The sequence below is a fragment of the Cucurbita pepo genome, chromosome 2 (assembly GCF_057944985.1).
Source record: "Cucurbita pepo subsp. pepo isolate OVF chromosome 2, ASM5794498v1, whole genome shotgun sequence".
NCBI lineage: Eukaryota > Viridiplantae > Streptophyta > Magnoliopsida > Cucurbitales > Cucurbitaceae > Cucurbita > Cucurbita pepo.
In genome coordinates this window covers 5,140,243-5,162,268 of record NC_141799.1, presented here as the reverse complement: position 1 = coordinate 5,162,268, position 22,026 = coordinate 5,140,243, and the positions used below count along the sequence as shown (strand labels likewise).

The 22,026-nt window shown below is 37.7% G+C and overlaps 4 protein-coding genes across 4 annotated transcripts; 2 read left to right on the top strand and 2 right to left on the bottom strand.

Annotated features, from left to right (window-relative positions):
* The first annotated feature begins 1,263 nt into the window (after positions 1-1,263).
* Positions 1,264-4,503, top strand: LOC111789010 (uncharacterized). The gene is made up of 5 exons (XM_023669623.2): positions 1,264-1,376; positions 1,543-1,752; positions 2,047-2,242; positions 2,974-3,675; positions 3,900-4,503. Exons 2-5 carry the CDS (start codon positions 1,598-1,600, stop codon positions 4,089-4,091), a joined length of 1,245 nt encoding a protein of 414 aa, XP_023525391.1. The 5' UTR covers positions 1,264-1,376; positions 1,543-1,597; the 3' UTR covers positions 4,092-4,503.
* Positions 4,504-4,969: 466 nt separating this feature from the next.
* On the bottom strand, positions 4,970-10,109 carry LOC111788558 (uncharacterized). Its single transcript, XM_023668926.2, has 6 exons — positions 8,924-10,109; positions 7,743-7,837; positions 7,540-7,662; positions 6,332-7,147; positions 5,902-6,112; positions 4,970-5,788 (listed from the first exon to the last, which is right to left on the bottom strand). Exons 1-6 carry the CDS (start codon positions 9,234-9,236, stop codon positions 5,292-5,294), a joined length of 2,055 nt encoding a protein of 684 aa, XP_023524694.2. The 5' UTR covers positions 9,237-10,109; the 3' UTR covers positions 4,970-5,291.
* A 2,339-nt stretch (positions 10,110-12,448) lies between these two features.
* Positions 12,449-16,241, bottom strand: LOC111789102 (leucine-rich repeat receptor-like protein kinase PXC1). The gene is made up of 3 exons (XM_023669746.2): positions 15,859-16,241; positions 14,324-15,403; positions 12,449-13,365 (listed from the first exon to the last, which is right to left on the bottom strand). The coding sequence occupies exons 1-3, from the start codon at positions 15,875-15,877 to the stop codon at positions 12,761-12,763; spliced, it is 1,704 nt and encodes a 567-aa protein (XP_023525514.2). The 5' UTR covers positions 15,878-16,241; the 3' UTR covers positions 12,449-12,760.
* Positions 16,242-17,231: 990 nt separating this feature from the next.
* On the top strand, positions 17,232-20,324 carry LOC111789103 (FRIGIDA-like protein 2). The gene is made up of 3 exons (XM_023669747.2): positions 17,232-18,320; positions 19,051-19,226; positions 19,330-20,324. Exons 1-3 carry the CDS (start codon positions 17,510-17,512, stop codon positions 20,068-20,070), a joined length of 1,728 nt encoding a protein of 575 aa, XP_023525515.1. The 5' UTR covers positions 17,232-17,509; the 3' UTR covers positions 20,071-20,324.
* The last annotated feature ends 1,702 nt before the right edge of the window (positions 20,325-22,026 follow it).

Sequence of the window (22,026 nt, the reverse complement as noted above, 5' to 3'; positions counted from 1 at the left end):
TGGTGTTTTTGAACTAAGATTAAGGATATTAATAAAATTTTTAAAAGCTGGCGAGTATCTTTTTAAACACTTTTTATTTATAGGTACGGGTCGAGTTGAATTGTAACTCTGTTCTTGGAATGATTTAAATTAGGGAATCAAAATTAGATAGTTATGATCATATGGTCCGGTTTCGGGGTCGTGAGACAAAACCCTTGGATTGACAATAATAAAAAGAAATATGTAAATATATATAAAATAAAATATAAAAAAAACAAAACAATAATAAAAAGAAATAGGTACTAGACTAGAGTCGAAACAATAATAAAAAGAAATAGGTACTAGACTAGAGTCGAACCCAGGTGTGGGTCACACCAAAGTTTGACAACAATGTTGAACTAGGTTAATACGTTACAATTCTCTCTTATTGTTTTTTACTGATTTTTTTTTTAATAATTATAAATTGATTTGTGTTTGTTTGTGAACTTTTAATATCTTTCATTTAAGATTCTATCCGAATAATTAAAAATTGTGGATTAATAAAAACCAACCTCTTTTAAAGAAGGAGTCGCTCCGCCTTGATCACCGTGGACATACGCAGCTCCCGCTTTACCTTCGCCTACCGGGAAAAGGAAAGTTCCCTCACGATAGGCCCTCCCAGCTCCCGAACGTCTTTCTATCAATTGAGAGAGGTACAGAATAGTACAACAAACCAACAAGACAAGAATGGACTCATAAGATGGGCGGGAAGCTATTTCATTTTGTTATCCGCCAGGTCACAATTACCGCGAGCAAACATATTAATGACGAGGAACACATTTTTGCTATTCTACTAATACTTGTACTTGCTCTGCTATTCTGCCGAAGCCTGGCTGAGGAAGAATTACGGGGTCCTGAACAGTCAACTCTGTCTCAGTAATCTTTCTTACAGGAGAGAGAGTAAAGGAATTCCAGCGATCCCAATCAGTAGTGATTTCTGACGCAGTTCAGGCATTGGTGATCTCAGTGGCTGATTCAGGGTTAAGCCAGGGTTATCCCCGATATATAAGTGGCCGAGATCTTCTCTCTCTCCGTGTCAATCTATGGTATTCCGTATCCGTGGTATCCTCCGCTGCAGTCAAATAATAAGGGTCAGGTCAGGTTGTGAAAAGTTTTGGGTTGGTCCCCAATCCGAACTTTTGGGTTAGGTCAAAAAAATCCCTCAACCCAACCCTAACCCAGACCGTGTACACCATGTGGGTAAGCCGGAGTAAAAATATATTTGAAAAAAAATCCCCTTGGTATTATTTCCTCAATTTATCCAATGGCTTCGAATTGCGTCCCCAACCAGGCTGCTGTTCATTACAATTTCTTGCCGTACGAGCGAATCCAAAAACTCCCGCCAACTCTCGATCAAGGTGAAATATATCTCTTCTTCTTGATTTCCAATGCGACATCGAGTTCCAAATATTATATCTCTTCTTCATGATTCAAACATTATTAGCGGATTTAGATTACTGTTGTTGTCTGTAATTACGGTGATTCTGATTTCTGAAGTTTCGCGTGTTTAATCGCTTGTTTAAGTTCTTCCACTTCGCCCTAGCCGCTTCGGGGTTCCGAAGATTTTTTCTTCCGTAACATGGATGTGGGCGACCTTAACAAAGTTTGGGAAATTAAAGCCCTGAAGAAGGCTGGGGAGAAAGAAGCTAAGGAGATTCTGGAGAGAATTGCCAAACAAGTTCAACCCATTATGCGGAAACGCAAATGGCGAGTCAAGGTCCTTTCGGAATTCTGGTAAATGTTACTTACAATAAGTTTCCACCATGTTGTTTCTTGTTCGTTACAACCCTAGGATTGTAGTTTTTGTTGTTGTTTTTTTTTTATCTCGGATTCTATATCTGTTCATTTTTTACGTTCTTCTTGTTGGATTTGACGAAATGAAAGGAACATACTGAGGATGTTGTACTTTTGGTTGAGTCAAGTATTGTGGAGTCTATTTCTTCCGGCATTTTCCTTAACAAGAAAGGAAAATTTTCATTGAACAATTGAAAAGATTTGCATTCATCCTGTTTATTGATGAATTTGCAGCCCAAAAAATCCAGCACTTTTAGGATTAAATGTGGGACGTGGAATTCATGTGAAGTTGAGGCTTCGAAGGCCAAATAGGGATGGAGATTTCTTCCCCTTCAATCAAGTTTTGGATACAATGTTACATGAGCTTTGCCACAATCTCATTAGTCCTCACAATGCCAATTTCTACAAGCTTTGGGATGAACTTAGAAAGGTGCTTCGTTTATGCATTTTTCTTAATGATTTTGTTATTAAAATATCTGAAAAGGACATAAAGAATGATATTCATGTCAATAATCTTTGCTTGATTGTATCCGTTCCATTTACATTTGTCTTCCTAGTATAAGTTCTCCTGGCCATGTATAATGGTTAAAGCAATTATCACTGATATGAGATTAAAGAAGTGTCGTTGTCTTCTATGATACTTATTATCAAGTGCTGCATGGAGAGGGCTCATCAAAATGTGTACTTGGACAAGCAGCGGTGGATGTAGTATAGGTTTATAATATAGTGATTTTATAATATTAATACTCGTATAGCACAATTATGATGCATTAAACTGATAGTTGTCAATTTGAGTATAACTTTATAGATAAAAATATCAATTATCCACCTTGTAATTGTTGAGTATCCAATGTCATTCGTCAATATTTTGAATTGTTTACTTGGAATTACTTGTACAAATTATAAGTGAAGCCCCCCGGATCCTCTGTGACAAGATTTTGTTCCTTCTAGTTCTCTGCATTTCATAAATGTTCATCATATTCTTACTTTTACTGATTGTCTACAAATTTGTTTTGCATTTGCAATTTGATGTCTTTAAGTTTCATTGAAGAGAACATTCTTCGATGTAATTTTCATTTTTATATTTTATTGTAGGAAATTTCATTTTGATTGAACATTGCCTCTTACCATGCATCAATTTGATGATTTTGTAATATGTAGGAATGTGAGGAGTTGATGGCTAAGGGAATTAGTGGCTCAGCACAGGGATTTGAACTCCCGGGGAGGCGTTTGGGTGGTAAATCTCAACAACCCCCTCTCTCTTCCCTCCGCAAATCTGCCTTAGCCGCTGCAGAAGGAAGAAAACGTTTGGGATCTCTACTTCCTTCTGGTCCTAATCGGCTTGGTGGTGATAGCAACATCATGGTTGCTCTAAGTCCTGTACAAGCAGCTGCAATGGCTGCAGAAAGGAGGCTTCAGGATGATATTTGGTGTGCTTCATCTCAAGAAATGCCTGTAGATGAGGAATGTTGCTCTGATTTTCCATCAGAAACGGCACATTCCTCTCACGCAGGTAAATCAGGGCCCTCTAGCAATTTAAGTAATCGTGTGGATGCATTACACCAGAAAAGAAATCGTGAATCAGAAAAGAGTTCCATTAAGTCTTCCCGTGGTCATTTGAAACCTGATTTTGTTGATTTATCTGAAGACGTTTTAATCCCTGGGTCCTCTGCCGTCTATGATGAGGAATCAAATAAGCGACACAAAATGTCCGATAGAGTTATATTTCCTCAACCTTGTGCAGAAACTAGCTCAATAGATTTCTCCTGTTCATCCTCTAATTCGATGCCAATTCACGATGGAACACTTCATCCTGAAGAACATTCCATGTGGGAGTGCGGGAATTGCACCTTACTGAATCCAGTAAGTATTGTGAACTTTTCATGTATTTGAATGCTATATGAGCCTTAGATTGGTCCTTTTATTGAATTTAACATTGCTTCATATAAAACTGTAACTCGATTTCATATATACCTTGAAGTTCATACTTTACTTTGAAATATCACTGGGGGCATGTTCATTATTTATCATCCTGCCAAGTATCTCACTGTTTTTTCTTTCCCATGCCAATGTTGATTGTCATGCAGCCACTAGCTCCAATATGTGAGCTTTGTTTGTCACAAAAGTCGAAAGATGCTGATACCAAGTACAGATTCTGGTCATGTAAATTCTGCACTTTAGAAAACAGTGTGAAGTTGGAGAAATGCTCAGCTTGTGGTCAATGGAGATATTCTCATGGTCAGCCAGCGTCGACTCGAGGACCGAATCTCGGCACTTGAGAGGCTTCTGATATATCCTGGTGAGACTTCTAAACTTACATGATAAGTTAGACTGATTGGTAAGAAAACATCTAGCCTTTTGAAATTTGGAATGCTTCTGTTATCTTCCTACTGAGAGAATGAATATCCAATTGAGTAACTGATGCATTCATTTTGGTGTTCTTGCCATTCCTTGGATCAACTCAACATGTAATCAGGATATGGTACCATCTTAGAAGAGCCTGATGAATTTTATGTATGAATCTAAGGAAATTTTTGGAATTGAGCTTCATAGAAAATTGTTCTACTGTTGAAAATATTCTCTTACGAGTACTATTACTTGTATTGAAAAGAGTCTCGTTTACTAAAAAAATTTGTATTCCAAGACAGAACAAAAAGGACTATATATAAGATGGGTAGAAGTTGTGATACTTGGCTCGATCCATGATTTGAAATGACGCTATGGGATATTATATATTAAACAACTACAGTAATTCACAGATCCATAAGCTTAATTGTAGATCTGGCACAACAAAAATGTTTACGTTGTTTCGTTTTAGATAATTCATGGAAATAACAAACGGCTCTAGAGTAAACAAAAATAATAAACCATTCAAGAATTACATATTAAAGATACAACTCTCACAAGATCAGAGTGATTGGAAAGATACATGTTGAGCCTATCATATCACCCACCCTGCACCCATCTCAATATTGCTCACAAAGGTCAACATCAATCCTTTGAGATATCCCTTCCAAACAATAAAAGCTGTGATGAGCTCTTTCACTTTGTGAAACAGCTATGAACAATAAAAGCTGTGATGAGCTCTTTCACTTTGTGAAACAGCTATGTCATGGCTACCGACATCGACACCGACACCATTGCAGAGCCAAGGAAGAGGAGAAAACAAGAACTCTTAGAATCATCTGTTTTAATGTACATTACAACATTATATGTCCTTGAAATCCAAGACAGAGTAATAATTAATCCATGAAAGAAGGTATTGTTACATCACTGAGACCTTTCAACTAAACCTAAACAATATGAACTTGACATTCAATTCTGTACACATTAAGGAAGGATTGATCTAAATAAGTTAGCTTAGCTTAGCTTATTTACAACAACTTACTTAGGATAAACACAGCAGTGCACATTCTTGATGAAAACCAACACTGCTACTAATTATTATTATTATTATAAGTAAACTCACCTGTCATTCTCTAAATATCTACAGCTTCCATATCCATGGAATCCATTTCTGATTTAACTCCATTGCTATTCTCATCATTTTCATCCTCACTATCACTACTACTATTATCACCTCCTCCATTATCGTCCTTCAAATTACGCCTACTGTTTTTCGTGTCAACCACATCCTCCTCCTCCTCACTCTGGTCATCTTCTGACGACGACATTGGCTGCTTCAGCCCATCCTTTACTTCACGAAGCTTTTCAAGACTAGCTAATGCAGTTTCCTCTAGTGTTTCCTCTTTAGTGTCACTAAAGTTAGTGCCAGCATTAGTGTCAATGCATGACATAGCTAAACTGCTGGATTTGACATGGGCAACAGACTTGGAACGTTCGTCGTCTGTTCTATTACGGTCAGATATCAATGTAAGTATAGAAGGTTTTGCCTCAACATCAATCCAGCAGCCCCCGAACCAATCTCTTGATACTCGAAGATTGGTTCTATGTACATTCAAGAATAAGCTTTCACCTATTAACAGCAAAGAAAGATTGCATTGCAAAGAACCGCGACTAAATAACGGGAGATTTAGCTTAAAATCAATATTAAGGAAACAATTGCCTTAATGTTTACTATAAGAATACCTGGAAAGTAGACATGCACAGCATCATTGCCTGAATCTAGACCAGTAACTACTCCTTCCCACCACCCATCACTCCACCACGCATCGACAGCAACACCGATATCGAGAGTGAGCTCTATTTGCTCTTGAGGGACTGGTCTAGTAATCAAGCGGCCAGGGCGCCTCATGCCAAGTTTATCAGGTAGAGCAACTTTACAAGCAGGGACCCATTCCTATAAGCAGAAAAACTTGTCAGTTATCACTTTCAGTGGAAATTGCTTGTCAAGAAAGACAGAGCAGTAAGGCTACAAGTAAAATGCACTTGGAGAGCCTGATTGCAACCCGACGCAAGTCAACCGAAAACAGAAAATTGTACCTACACTACACAACCTAGATAGTTTAGACTAAATCATTGACGCCATAGCCGTTCGATTGAAACTCTTCAACGTTACCTCAAGGTTGCCATAGCCATCCTCATCTTGCAGATCATCATATTGTACTCTAATATGTTTTGGCGATGCATACAAGACCGTACACCTGAACCAGCAGCCTCGAATGCCACTATCTTGACACAATAATTCTATCTTCTCATTGACATCATATGCTGGGTCATTATCCTCCAAAACATGTTTATGAGAAAGAAACCTGCTGCCTAAAAAGCTGTAATTATGCTTCTTGCAAGATTTATGAGTCAACATATGTCGACGACTACCGGACATTCTAACTTTTGCATTTTCTAACTCAAATGTTCTACATCCTGTAGCATTCCTCATCCTTTTAACCTTCGGTCTAAAACTATTTTCTGGGTCCAAATCTTCATCGTCTTCCCCAGTCAAACTATCAAAAATGGGCTCAGATTTTGATAATACATTGAGACTCAAACAAGAGAAGGCTGGCTGATCGTAATATCCACGCAGCTTACTCAGGTCAAAGGGTTTTAGTCGGTTGCTTTTGAACTGCCTATAGCAAAGATGAACTTTCGAAAGTGAATCATGGGGAAATGCATTCACACACTTTTCGTAATGTTCACGATTTAAGACTGTTGCAGGACCATCAACACACTCAACACTAATGGTCTGCACATATGGTGTGATAAAAACTTCTCTCGGGTGAGAATTTCGTAATGCAATCACACCTTTCACCTCCTGACTATGATGAAACCACCTCACTTTCACCTTTTTCTGACCCCTCTTATCTTCGTACATGTCCTCCAGGTAAGCAAGATAGTGGTTTTCTCCCTTAGCCATGACATAAACAAAAGAATGTACCTAAATAGCATTGATAAGTAGAAGGAATGTCAAAATAGGAAGATGTCGGTGCATACATGCAGTATGCGTTCAGATGATGCAAATACCAACATATATTATTTATAGATGATGCAAGTACCGACGTTTACAGCAAGAAAATATTGAAAGCTCTCTCTTATTTAACTCACATTAGTTTCATGATAGAACATCATAGATTTAAACTTGGATGAAGTGAAAATTTCTAGCTGCAATGAATAAGCAAGAGTCCAGATATGTTGAAGCATAAAACTGGAATCTAAATGATGTACAGAGATTTAAACTTGGAACATCATAGATTTAAACTTGGTTACTAATATTTAAACCTTATTAATCAACCATGGCAACACCTTATCCTTTCAAGTGTAGATGCTTACCACGATTGAAGTCCCATTCCTGCAAAATGACGGGTAATGCTTGAGCCGTTTACCGCAGGTCCACGCAGCACCAGACCATACAATATCTGATGCAAGTCCCTTGGAATTCCTTGATGACCGAACCTAGGTCAAAATCAAAACCAAACTGAGGGATAATTTCCCAAAATTGTTTGAAAATAATCAATGAAAGGAAAGCCATTTACTTTATCATCTGGTACATCGGATTGTTGAAGAACTAGTCCACTATGTGAAAATTGAAGAGTTCCCAGTGTTTGTATTGCATTACATTTACAAGGCACTGCATAAAAAACTTTGTCAACATGCCAATACCAACAGTTTAATACAGTAAAACCACGGATTATAAAATGTTTTCAAAGGCGGCAAGTATCTTGATTGCCTCAAAGCAACCAAGAAGGCAATCAAGAAGTGTCGCCTCATTGAAGTGAAACACATTTGACTAAAGAACTAAAATTCATAAATAATATGAATTTGTAACGTGTAAATAGCCATAGAATGTCAAAGCCCTTGTCGCCATATTCAACCTAAGCATGGCAAGGAAAAGAAAAGGATGGTATGTGGCTCATTGAATGTGAGATCCCACATCAGTTTGGGAGGAGAATGAAACACCCTTTATAAGATTGTAGAAACCTCTCCCTATTAGACGCGTTTTAAAACCTTGAGTGGAGCCCGAAAGGGAAAGCCCAGAGAGCACAATATCTGCTAGTGGTGGGCCTGGGCCGTTATAAATGGTATCAAAGCTAGACATTGGGCAATGTGCCAGCGAGGAGGTTGTTCCCCGAAGGGGGTAAACATGAGGCAGTGTGTCAGCAAGGACGCTGGGCCCCAAAAGGAGGTAGATTTGGTGGTGTCCCACGTCGATTGGAGAAAGGAACAAGTGCTAACGAGGATGCCGGTGGTGTTCCCACGTCAATTGGAGAAAGGAACAAGTGCTAACGAGGATGCTGGGCCCTAAAGAGGGTGAATTTTGAGATCCCACCTCAGTTGGAAATGAGAACGAAACACTCTTGATAAGGGTGTGGAAACCTCTCCATATGAGACGCATTTTAAAAACCTTGAGGGAAAGCCCAAAGAGGACAAGGGCTTGGGCCGTTACATTGAACGTCCATGTATGGTTGACTTTGAGACGAGTATACTACTTTCTCGATTGAGCAAGTGTCGCTAATGACAATGGATCATGTGAATCATGTGTCACATGAAATGTGTTCGGCAACTAAATAATTTTCTACAAAAGAGAATATGCAAATACTCACAAAAGCAGACAGAGAACGAAAAGTGTATACTTTTGCAAATTCGAACAAGAATTCACAATGAATCCAAATGTCCAAAAGAAATAAAAGATAAGAACGAAAAAACCACGACAAACCAGAATGATCCCCAGGAGAATGCTGCTTTGATAACATAGAAGTAAGCCAATCCACGACCTCTCGCCTCGATCTCCATTTGAAACCAGAATGGACAGAGTTTTCCTTCCCATGAGCTTGCAAAAACTCGTCTGCAACAACATAAAACATGTGTCTGACACTTCTCTCAGTCCCCACAACTGCAAGAATAGACTCTCCAGCAGAATCCTTCAAAAAATAATGAACCACGCGGTTTCCCCGTTCTTGCGAAACAAATTGCTCCTTCCACTCCACAAAATAGTTACCATGTCCCATCATTTTGGCCAAGAACAGCATAAAAGAATCAACAAGAACCTAAACTCAACTTCAATGCTAATTACATGAGCACAGGTCCATGACACAGCCAATGGACACAGAAACGTTCATCCCAAGAACTACTACACAAAATCAACCCGTTCTTGAATGTTGACCAGTCCATCAAGATTATCCAAGATACATAAGACCAGAATTTCTCATCCCAAATTGTTAGATCTCAAGTCAAAAAGGGAAAAACTGAGCAAATGATCCACGGGCGAATAATCTACTACTGAATCCTAAAGCTTAGATATATCATGGCAAGATCGGAAGCTAAATCCACAGTCAAAATACCCTAAATTATAACAATTCAATTAAATATCCAACCACAATAGAAGACCATAAACCCTAAAATCCACAAAAAAAAAATTCCTCAACACATCGAACAACAATGGCGGGAACAAAGAGGTAAGATTCGCCACAAATTGGGCAAAACCACCCAAACGTATGAGATTTCTTCAAGCCCTCTGCACAAGAACTGGTTGCAGCCAGAAAACACCAAACAGGCGGCAAACCGTTTTGACTACATACGACCAGCGAGAATCCACGACGAATTAGACGGGAAAAAGAAATAGAAAACCACAATGACTTACGCAGGGAGGTCAAACTCCAACTTCGGGGCCGAAAACGGAAGATAAACAGAAAACTTGAAAGGTCCCCATATGTTTCAGAGATTCAACTGTGAAAATATCAAAAGGGGAAGGAGAAATAGAAAAGAAAGAGAGCTCAGAATCGCCATGGACATTGGAAGGAGGAGAGTTTCATAGCAATTGAGGAGAGAGAGGTAGGAGAAGAAGGGACTGGCAGTAGATTGATACTGATTGATGCCTAAGAGTCGGGTCCAACAACTTAGAAAAGATGGTCTTTTGGATCTATGGGCAGCCATGGCCGAGCTATGGTCGAGTTCGAACCATCTTTTAAACCAATCTAAAATTTTAGTTCCATAATTTGAACCATAATTTGAGTTCGAACGGTTGAATTATTATTTTTTATTTAATTATCTAAAAATATTGTACGTATGTACGTCTCCCAAACTCTTATAGTTTGGGTTTGGTAGTCTGGATTTGTGATGTGGCACGTTGGTTGGGAGGAGAACAAACACCATTTATAGGGTGTGGAAACCTTCCACTAGCAGACTCGTTTTAAAGCCTTGAGCGGAAGTCTGGAAGGGAAAGCTCAAAAAAGATCTGCTAGCGGTGAATTTGGGCCGTTACAAGATTAGTCAAGTCATCGAGTCATATGAACATATATAATAAATATCTTTAAAACGTGAACGTTCATAGTATAATTAACCATTCTTAATTACCTACCAAATAATATCGATAATGAGAGGAAATATGTCATATACGAAATAAATATGAATTATTTAATATGTTTAATACGAAAAATATGTTTTTTTTTTATTATCTAATCCGTAACTTGACAAGCTGATAGAAATTACAATATTTCTCTCACGTCATCTTTATAGATGTTGAATATGGATATTTAGATGAAGACGGTAAGGCTCGTACGACCAACATATAGACCTGATTGATGGATACATCTCATTTGTCGTTGGTTTGATTTTAAGATGGATAATAATAACTATTTGGTGAAAGTCAAACTAGAAGTCGGTATGATCGGAACTTGAAGAATCATAATTTGTGTAAGAATAGCTACATTGACCATGTTTCGGTGTATTTTATTATTGTTTTATATTCTCCGTTTCCATAGTTGAAAGTAAGGGAATACGTCGAATAAAAATATCTTACATCTCGACATCGATAGAATATTTTACCAATTGCAGAAATTTCTGCCCACCTTGTCGAGAATCGTAATTTTCATCTTGGGTGATATGGTCACGAAAGTTTTGAAATTTGTATTAGATTGATAGCTATTTAGTTGTTTGTTGGACGTCCTAACTCTTCATTTATTACTTGTTCCACATTCATACGGGTCTTTGCAACTAGGTTGGTAATCTCGACATTTGTATTATTAAATTTATCATTCAAATATATCGTTAAATTCATTGAAAAAATGAATAACTGTCATAATCATTTGGATCTACCACGATATCAACTTTTTTATACTACTTTTTCATCATTTGTTTTTTTTATCTATAATTTGTAGTTTCATGTTATTGTAGCGTTTTGTGTGTACTCGAGCAAACATGCTCAAATTTTGATCACATAAAGATGACAAAGTCGTTCAAAAAAAAGCCACATAATGAAGTCTCACAAGAGTCGACCATTAGGTGTATCTGTGTCATCTACCCTCTCTTAATGACATATCAATTCCATCAACATGTCTACATTTCATTCGATGTTTAATACTATAATAAATATTAATGGGAGATTTATTTATTATTGTTATTCCAAGTGTTCGAATAGGCTTGTTGGCACGTCAAGGCATGTATTGTTTGACCTCTGTTGTTTAGTTAAAAAAAAAAAAACTTGTTATATTCTTGTGAGAGAAAAACGAGGTTTGGAACCTCTTAACGCGGACCTAAGCAGGACAACAATTTTACGACATTTGTTCTAATCCAGCAGATAAGTCAATCGTGTGAAATTTAGATTTCGGGGACAATATCGGCGTATACTCGAGCATCGGGTCACGTTTGAGAGAAACATGAGTAAGAAAATACGTTGAAAGCAATGTTATAAGTTCAAAGCAAGTAGGCAACAACAACTTTGATAGCATATAACCCAGGTACGAAGAATTGACAACTAGTCACATCCCTCTATAGTACATTTTGTGGCTTGTGGCATTTTAACACTAACGTGTGTGATCATACACCCACGTACTGACTCAACAAGAAATAGTAAAGACCTATCCAACATGAAAGCAAGTAAAAGGGGTTTGAAAGGGATAGGCGGCATGAACAACACGTCCTAAACAACCGTGACCGAGACATCCGACATGTGGTTACAATAACATGTCTACAAATATGACCGTGACACCTAGAAATCTACCACCTATGTCATAGATTAAGAGAGAGTAATAAAGGGTCATTAATTTGACTTTTGACATTTTAATAATAAATGAGATCGAGATGTCTGGTATGCTGCAAGAAGAATGAGACATTTAAGTGTGTAAAAAGAGTAACCCTTTTCTCAAAACAAGCAATAGGGTCGTTCATCCTGAAACTCTGGGTATAGAAACTCATTTAAGCATTCAAATTTCATGTTTTCAGTAATCACTTAATAACGACGACGTGTATAGAAAACGCGTTTCAATATATCCATTGCCTTGGTTTATAAGAACTAACTTGAGCACTATAAGAACAAAGATGAAAGGAATAACATCACAAAACTTTAAGTATTCATAAACCTCTAAACCTATCATCACATATAATACATATGACAAAGACACTAAGGAAACAATACTATCAAGTGCAAACTCTTCTATGCTAACAATCCAACTAACAGAGATTAATTAACACAAGCAACAGTTCAAATCCCACCATTCCAAATGGCCTTGGTTTGAAAAAAAGAATATACCTGGATATGTGTCTGTGTGTGGTAGTACTAGCGAATAGCCTCAGGAGAGCCAAAATCAGAAGACAACGGCGAAATGCGTAGTTCATGATCCTCCACTGTCTTAACCACCTCCTGTATCTTTTCCTGAGCCTCAGCCATGCTTGGCCTTTCTTCAGGGTAATTAGAGACACAATCTAAGGCAATAAGCAGAACAGAAAACGCCCATTTTCCGGCATTTCGACCGACTTCCTCATCAAACACTTCACATGTCCACTCTTCTCTTACCTTGGCTCTTACCCATTTGGGGAGATTGATCCCATCTTTTGTTACCATTTTTCCTGTTAATAACTCGAGCAATATGATTCCAAAGCTATATACGTCGGCTTTCTCGGATAGTTTCTTCTCTGGGGCTGTGTACCCCTTTGAGGAAAGAAGACGAACTTGCTTCTGGTCTAGGAAGTTTGTGATCCCGTATTCGCTGATTTGTGGTTCGTTGTTTTCGTTTAAGAGAATGTTAGAAAGTTTTAGATTCCCATGCGGAATCGAGGCTTCTGCATTTGATCTTTGGTATATAAATCCCAGACCCTTCGCTATTCCACTAGCTATGGATAATCTAATCCTCCATGGGAATGCTTGCTTTCCTTCAATACAGCCTACAAATAACCCAAAAGTCATCTTAGTAAACAATTATCTCAAGAAATTCAATGGCTTTACAATAAATATTTGCTCATGTTAGCTTTGTTAATGGGTTTTAGATTAAGTTTTAAAAAAAGTATAGAGTAGAGACTCCACTAGTTTTTGTCGAGGATTATTGAAAGGAGTAGTTCCACATTGGTTAATTAAGAGGAAGATGATGGGTTTATAAGGAACACTATCTCCATTAGTATGAGACCTTTTGGAGAAACTAAAAGCAAAGTCATGAGAGTTTAAGTTCAAAGGACAATATTATACCATTATGGAGAGTCGTGTTCAACTAACATGGTATCAGAGTCATGCCCTTAACTTAGCCATGCTAATCGAATCCTCAAGTGTCGAACAAAGAAGTTGCTAGTCTCGAAAGTGTAGTCAAAAGTGACTCAAGTGTCGAACAAAAGATGTACTTTGTTCGAGAGTTCCAAAGAAAGAAGCCGAGTCTTGATTAAGGGGAGGCTATTCGAGGGCTTCATAGGCCTCAAGAGAGGCTATATGGTATACTTTGGTCTGAGGGGAGGATTGTCGAGGATTATTGCAAGGAGTAGTCCCACATTGGCTAATTAAGAGGAAGATCATAGATTTATAAGTAAGGAACACTATCTGAGGCCTTTTGGGGAAACCAAAAGCAGAGCCACGAGAGTTTAAGCTCAAAGAGGACAATATCATACCATTGGGAAGGGTCGTGATTTCTAATAGTTTTTTCGGTTGAAAATTTCCCAACTAGAGTATACTGCACTGCATATCAATTTATCAAATCTTAATTATAGGCTAATAGAAAAATGACATGGTAATCGACCTCTTCACAAACTGGAATCGGTTTGATCGAGGTAATTCCTAGGACTTTTCTTAACACTTGAGGATTGTAAACTTTCACTTGAGTAAGAAAAGCTTTAGAAGGGTGTTGCAGTGTTTACTTACTTTCAAGAAGTTCATGCAGACTTCCCTTTCTCTGGTACTTGTAGATCAGTAGTTTCTCGTCATTTGCAGAATAATAACCCACAAGCGGCAAAATGTTTGGGTGCCGCAAGTTTCCTACTAGTCTCATGGTTTTACAAAATTCATCAAAGTTTATCTGCATTTTCCTCAATGTTTTGACAGCATAATATTGGCTCTTTAACCTAACCTTGAAAAGACTGGTGCAGATATTCAGACTTTGTAAATCTGCTGTTGCTTCAAGGAGGTCCTCCACTTTGAACCGTTCATCTTCTTCATTAAAGAACACGAGCTCTCGATGCTCTCGAAGGGCTTCATCTGGTCGCTCTACCTCACTAGACACGTTTGAAAGAGCAACAATAGGAGGAGACTTCTGAAGGGTCTTCTTAGACATCTCCTTTTTAAGCGCCAACTTTGAAGCCCTCTTGCATACTAGGAATGAAAATATCAAACAAGTTACAGTACAGACAATAAGGATTACCAATAATATTATCCCTTTATGGTGAAGCCAGTGTGCTATCCCACCGCTATCAGACATGCTGCTTTGTGAGCTCGACGGGATTGTGTCCCGCAGAGCCATCCATGATCTTAGAGACTTCTTATGTTTGAACTCCTTGAATTGAGGCGAGACAGTAGTAAAGCGATTGTTAGAAATGTCTATTCTCCTGAGATTTTTGAGTTTAGGCAGACTAAAAGGTACCTCCCCACTCAAATTGTTGTTGCTGAGATTCAAGTGGGTGAGCCTTGTACAATGCACAATTGAATCAGGAATGTTTCCTTGAATGTTGTTCTTAGCCAGGTTAAGAACTCTAAGACGAGATAGATTGCAGACAGAATCTGAATCAATTCTTCCACTGAGGTTCAAGTTCTCAAGCCTGATTTCAACAATAGACCCCTGATGCCCATATTTTACACCCTTCACCTTATTCAACTGCAGGCGTAGCATCGATTCGTTCGTGCCAATCCCGAGAATGTCTTGTGGATCAATAGCTCTGATGAAACTGAGAAAAGCTCCAGATTCTGACAAATCACCATCCAAACAAGCTGTGAAAGATGGAGCATATACTGCAGCATAAAACAACCAGATCAGAAGCAAAATTGAATTCATGTCTCTCTGCATTTTTAGGGTCTTTGGGAGACTGGAAAATCTTTCAACTAAGCATGATGAGACTCAAAGCTGAAGAATCCAAATATTTAGGTATTATTTTCAACAACATGTGAGATTTCCAATGCGGCGATGCCCTGAATATTCAGCAGTAACGTTAACTTCTATGTGACAATCAATCATCAAAATCATTTTACACCATCTGATTCAATGCCCTAATTACCAATTGGTTTACCACATCAATTAATCAATTCAATTCCTTGAGATTACCTACACCACAACACGTATCAATTCTGATAAATCACCATCAATCCAATATCCAGTATTCATTTATAGTTTCAATGTAGGTTCAACTTAATAAATTGGATGAAAATTTTCTATTAGTTGATCTGTAAGAACAAACCGAATTACTCACAGCATTGGACTTCTGCCATCTTCACCGCCTCGATCGAATCGTTTCAGTGTTATCTTCTGTACTCATTCAGATTCCCTCCAGTCCAAACTTCGTACGAATCTAAGCGTTCGACGTTTGTAAACGGCGATTATGCTGCCGTTCTTCATCGTCCGCCGCAGCCCAACCCGACTGAGCGGCCGTTCGTGACATTTCTCAGCTTCAGTTGATTCCATGGCGCTTCTATTCCTTCAACCTGATCGGATAATCAGTGTACCTTTTTCACGGCAACGAAGCGGATTAGCTCCGGACACCGGGGGTCAGCCAGTGGGATTCACCTCCACGATTGCCTCCGACTCCTCCTAGGAGCATACCGCCGCCATTTGTAAAGAACTCATACGTTTTTTCTCTCTAAATTTTATTATAATTTTAATAATATTAATAAACTTTTAAAATATATATATTTCTCATATTTAAATAATAATAATAATAATAATAAATACCCTCACCATAATATTCCTAATTTTCAAATTTCAAAATTAAATTTAATAATACATTTTCACTTTTCAAAAATAATTTAAAACCCCTTTCAATTAAATAAGCTCAACATAGTCGGTGTCTCAATAGTTGTAGGGCGAAACAAGGCATTTAGTTAGAGCTGTATGCTACAACTAGAGCATACTGTCTAAAGGTCGAAGGCAGAAAAGCAAGCCCTAAAGTAAGAAAAGGTAGCCCGAACGAGTAGGATATGATAAGGCGACTAGGCTGAAGGCAAAAAAAGTCCCGTACGACAATTGTTGGTTGGCTGTCAACAAGGAGGATAGTCTTTAAAGACAAATAGAAAAACGGGTCTACACTAGTAGATTTTGTCTTTAGGCTTTCTCTCTCGATGTTTTAAAACGCATCTATTAAGAAAAGTTTTCACAAATAATGTTTAATCCTCCTCGGACCTCACAAAATCGAACTGAAAGATGATCTATTAGGGAACGATTTAAGGTTTAGGGCTAACACGACTCCTTTTTAACTTAAAAAAATATTTAAAAAAAAATTAAAATATTTTAAGGATATTAAAATTTACGATATAATTATGTATTCTCCTACCACTCTTAAAAATAAAAACTTTAATTATTTAAATATTTTAAAATAAATAAATAAATAATTTATGAACTAAAATCTTAATTTTAATAAAAATTATTTAGATGAAAAAGTCAATTTAATGTAAAATTAAGTCTAATTAATGGATTTGAATAAATATTATTTTTTTTAGTTTCATTAATTTCACAATAAAACTACATTATTATTTTAAAATTGAGAATTTAAAAAATAAATAAATAAAAAAAAAAATGAAAAATATTTCTATTAATTTAGCCCTAAATTTCATGAAAATGGATTAAAAAGGGATACCTTATCCCAAGAACATTTCTTGTAGAAATTTCCATTGAAATCTCTCCATGATCCGACCTACCCACGCTTTAATGGCAATTCCCTTAAGCAAGCCGTTCATGTAGAAGAAGACAGAAGGCCGCAGACGCTACAGGACGACCCACCAGCTACGCTCATCAACAACAACCCTTAAAGATGATGATTCTTCAGTATCTTCAATTTTGAGGGTTAGGGTTTTCTGCAACTCGAAGATTTCCATCATTTTATTCAATTTCTTCTTCCAATTCCTCCAATGGCGGACCTCAAAGAAATCTCAGATGCGTTGAAGCTCGTTGATTCCAAGACACAGAACTTGAAGAAAGCATTTGAAGACCTTCAAGGTCACTCCCATCTCCTCGATTCCTTTTCTCTCTCTTGGTCTGACCTCGAATCGCACTTCACTTCAATCCAGAACTCTCTCACAAAGAAATTCCATGAGCTTGAGTCTATGCAGTTGGAAGTGATTCAAAATCAACCAGAGGAGAAGGAGCCGTGTTCTTCATTGCGCGTGGAAGTGGGGAATCGGGACGAGCCGGATGGGAGTGCCGATTGTGTGTCGCCTCGGTCCGAGATGAAGCTTCTCTGTGAGCAAATGGACGGTAAGGGGCTGGGTAGATATGTTAGTGATTTGCCCAAGGAACGTGAATCAGTCAGGGATGAGCTCCCGGATGCACTTAAGTGTGCGCCGGATATAGAAGCTCTGGTTCTGGATGCAATGGAGGGATTCTTCCGTGCCAATCCAAAACCGAAGCTACATAACTTGAAAATGTCCAATGTGAGGAGAGGTTGTGTACTATTGTTGGAGACCCTGATGGATGGTTTTCGAAATGTAGACGATCATGTAACAGAAAGGGCGAAGAAATTGGCGCTGGATTGGAAACAAAGTTTTGGTAAACATGGGAAGGATCCGTTAGATGCATTAGGGTTTTTGCATTTGGTTGCAGCTTATAACTTGTCATCGGAATTTGAAGTGGGTGAGCTTGTTGATTATTTCATTATAATTGCTCGGTATCGGCAAGCTACAAAGTTGTGCAAAGTCGTTGGCTTGGGCGATAAAGTATATGGTTGGTATATTCTTTTGAAACACTTGTTTTTGAGGGCATTGAACTCAGGTTGAACTATTCAAACACGAACAGTAAACAGGGTAAAGCGTTGTTTTATTTGAATGAGAATGAACATGTAATTTAGCCTAGAAAATATTAAGTTGGTGTGAAAGAGCTTCAGGGGCGAGGTAGACAGATCATAAATTTTGAAGTTAGTTTATCCTATCTCAGTTTGAAGATCAATGTTGGGTGCTCGCATATTTTAGATTTTGATCATTTCTTGATCTCGTTATGTAGGCCATAGGGTGTTGCTCGTGGTTGCATGCATTCGTTATCATATTACTTTGCTTTGTTGCAGGAGAAAATTGTTCAAACTGATGAACAAGAAGTTCAAAAAACTTCATTTTGGTGGTGGAAAATCATAGTTTCGAAGACATTAGGATCTTAGGACTATTTCTTGGTATTGATCACAACACTCATGAAGCTTTATTTTGAAAAGGAACATGAAGTAGTTATATGTAGACATTTCATGTTGGTTGAGTATTATAAATTGAACGAATCGATCTTTAAGCATGTGCTAGAAGGTAAATATAGGACAAGTACGACAAGAGAAGTAGAAGAGTTTGTAAGTGTTTATAAATTTGCAAGCTTGCCTATATATTAGTTATCGACATTCTTTCCGGTACTATGTTAGTGTAATAACGGATTGCTCTTTACTGAAATTGCAATATTCTTGGTTCTGTTCTTACAGATCTTGTTCAGAAACTGCTAGACAAGGGAAAGCAACTTTTAGCTGTCAAATTCATCTTTGAGTTTGAGTTGACGGACAGGTTCCCACCCATTCCCATCTTAAAAGAGTATGTGAGGGAATCCAAGAAGGCAGCCAAGGCAGTTTGCAGGGCAGGAAAAAACTCTCTCAGAGCACTGGTATTTACATCCAATCCGACCTTATTTGCTATTTGATTTACTTACAAATTTGAGAGGAAAGAATTGTTTCATTACTTTAATTTGTGGAAATGTTATCGAACAGAATGAGTCTACCGCGAAAGAACTAGGTGCTTTAAAATCTGTGGTCAAATTTATTGAAGAATACAAGCTTGATGATGATTATCCACAAGTGAACCTTCAAAAGCGTATTGATCAACTCGAGAAGCAGAGAACCCACAGGAAGCGCCCTGCGATAGCTTCTCCTGTTATTGCCAGACATAAACAGCCACACCAACCACTACAAGTGAAACAACGGTTCAAGAAACAGAAATTGCCGCCAAGGAAGCATATGCGACGGCAGTTTCCAATTAATCACCTGCACATGGCTGGTCCAGGTGGCTCTGCACCAGTTCCCAATATTGTTGGTTTTGGGAATCCAGCTTATCCCCCATACCGGCAAACACACTTACATTCTGCAGGTTTGGTAGCTGATCTTACTGCTCCTTATCAACAATCTCTTCTACAGCCAGCAGGTTTGTTGCCAAATCATCCTGTTTCATATGCACAATCACATCTACAGCCAGCAGGTGTGTTGCCAGATCAATCTGCTCCTTTTGAGAGCTCATCTATGGCTTATAATATGGCTGTGGCAGCGTCCACTCCAGCTGGTGCCTCTTATCATGGCTCATCAGCTGAGTATTATGGTTTGGCAGGAGGCCCCATGGGTTTTCCTGGAAATGCATCCACCTCTAATTCTCACGCATACCCAACAGAACCATATGCACCACCTGGATATGGTGCGGGTGTGCCTCCACCCTACCACCAATCTTACTATCCCCAGTAGTTTTTAAATTGTCTTATGATAATATACTTTTCGTATCATCTGACTATGGTGGGATATAACAGGAACATGGCATCGACCATCTTCCTATCTTTAGTAGTACTATCCATGCCTTCGGTTTGTGTTTCTCATAGTACGGTTGAAATGTTAACTTTTTCCTGACTTTGGCACAGAGTGCCACTACCATTAGAAGGCAAATTTGTTCTTCTAGTCATGGTTTCTGTAGGACTTGAAATGATCCATTGATCTTTTGTATAGCCTGCTTCTTACGTTTTCGTGTCATTTTTCTTTCAGAAACTTGCATATAGAAACGTGTGCTTGGGAAAGGGTGCTTTTGATTATAGGTTTTGCTTGAGAACTACTTTAGTAGCACTTTAATCTAAAATGGTTAATTACAATTCACTTTGATATTAGGTTCTAGGTTTGTTTATCTTTGAAGAGGACTTCCTCATCAATCACTTAGGTCAATCAAAAGCACTCAAAAAGTGCTTTTTTTAAGAAGTACTTGCATCAAATGCTCTCCTGTTCTTATTGATTTAATCTTTTGAATGGATATTTTGGGTTCTCTCTTGGGAAAAGAGATACCACAATCTGAATTGGATGCATCATGCTGCATCCATCTAAGAGGATAGGTGCATGAACTTAATTTCTCAAAACCTCTTGTTTCTTGGGATGAGCTTTTTCTCTCCCACATTTAGATGAATTGTTATATCATGTTTTTACCTTGCCTAGAAAGTTTTGTAGAAGGCCTGAAATCTTGAGTTGGTGGCTGATTTGATTTGTATTGAAACAGGGTTTGTGTTCTTAATGCTATATGTTCGTATAAAAATAGGTTATGATGCTCAAAGTTGATTGATTCTGTTTGATACTAATAATGGGATTACTTTGTTTAAATTGGTAAAGCAATTATGTTCTTTCTTGTATCTATTTTGCTCATTGCTACTGATATTCAAGTTGCTTGGGTTATGTGAATATGGGCAAACATTAAATTGTTGTCCAATATTCAAGAATATTTTAGGTTAGTTTGCAACAAATTATCTCATATACCACATCTATGATGCAAGATTGAATGTTAGTCTATTCGGAGTGGGCGATGGTTTCATTATATTATATGTAACAGCTCGATGCCACAACTAGCATATATTGTTTACTTTGGCTCGTTACGTATCGTTGTTAGCCTCACGGTTTTAAAACGCATCTACTAGGGAGAGTTCTTCACACCTTTATAAGGAATGTTTCGTTCCCCTCCTAATTAATGTGAGATCTCAAGATCCACCCCACTTGGAGGTTTGACGTCCTTGGCTCAGTGTCTAACTATGATACCTTTTGTAACAATCAAGGTTATGGCTAGCAAATATTGTCTGCGTTGGCTTATTACGTATCATCGTCAACTTCAAGGTTTTAAAACGCATCTATTAAGAAGAGATTTTCACCCATTGGAATGTTTTGTTCCCGGTCTCACCAATGTGAGATCTTGCAATATATATCATACGTCTATATAGAATATAATTAAATACTCACAACATGCATATTTGTAGTCTTGCATGTGTTTGATATTAAATATATTTATATAGTTTGGAACATACGCGGAGTCTATTATAATTACTTTAGTATTCTTTAATGATCTTTTGGAACGTTAATTTTTTTTAACGCGTTATTTTGTTTTGGAAAATGTTTTAGCATAACAATATATAACTATCAAAATTCCATTGGAGACACGAGATGAATGAAGGAAGATGTGGAGAAATTGATCGACTCAATCTAATTAATCTAATTTATATAATTTAGGTCGGATTATGAACATAATAAATAAAATTTTCATGAGTTGAGTTACTTAATGATTCCTCTAAAACGGATCATTTAGAATTTATTGTTAATTTTAAAATATACATTTTTTTTTTTATCACAATACAATTAGTTTAGTGGGTTGATGGTAAACTTCGACCGTTCTACTTTAGC

What these genes read in the sequence shown, in the direction of transcription:
- LOC111789103 (XM_023669747.2), top strand. Translation starts at nt 17,510, where the DNA reads ATGGCGGACCTCAAAGAAATCTCAGATGCGTTGAAGCTCGTTGATTCC. An exon ending in CTTGGGCGATAAAGTATATG is followed by an intron (nt 18,321 to 19,050) that starts GTTGGTATATTC and finishes CTGTTCTTACAG; the next exon opens with ATCTTGTTCAGAAACTGCTA. An exon ending in AAAACTCTCTCAGAGCACTG is followed by an intron (nt 19,227 to 19,329) that starts GTATTTACATCC and finishes GTTATCGAACAG; the next exon opens with AATGAGTCTACCGCGAAAGA.
- LOC111789102 (XM_023669746.2), bottom strand. An exon ending in TCTGCATGAACTTCTTGAAA is followed by an intron (nt 13,366 to 14,323) that starts GTAAGTAAACAC and finishes GGTTATTTGTAG; the next exon opens with GCTGTATTGAAGGAAAGCAA.
- LOC111789010 (XM_023669623.2), top strand. Translation starts at nt 1,598, where the DNA reads ATGGATGTGGGCGACCTTAACAAAGTTTGGGAAATTAAAGCCCTGAAG. An exon ending in TTTGGGATGAACTTAGAAAG is followed by an intron (nt 2,243 to 2,973) that starts GTGCTTCGTTTA and finishes TGTAATATGTAG; the next exon opens with GAATGTGAGGAGTTGATGGC. An exon ending in ATTGCACCTTACTGAATCCA is followed by an intron (nt 3,676 to 3,899) that starts GTAAGTATTGTG and finishes ATTGTCATGCAG; the next exon opens with CCACTAGCTCCAATATGTGA.
- LOC111788558 (XM_023668926.2), bottom strand. Translation starts at nt 9,236, where the DNA reads ATGCTGTTCTTGGCCAAAATGATGGGACATGGTAACTATTTTGTGGAG. An exon ending in TTCTCCTGGGGATCATTCTG is followed by an intron (nt 7,838 to 8,923) that starts GTTTGTCGTGGT and finishes TTTTTTATGCAG; the next exon opens with TGCCTTGTAAATGTAATGCA. An exon ending in GGAATGGGACTTCAATCGTG is followed by an intron (nt 7,148 to 7,539) that starts GTAAGCATCTAC and finishes AATGCTATTTAG; the next exon opens with GTACATTCTTTTGTTTATGT.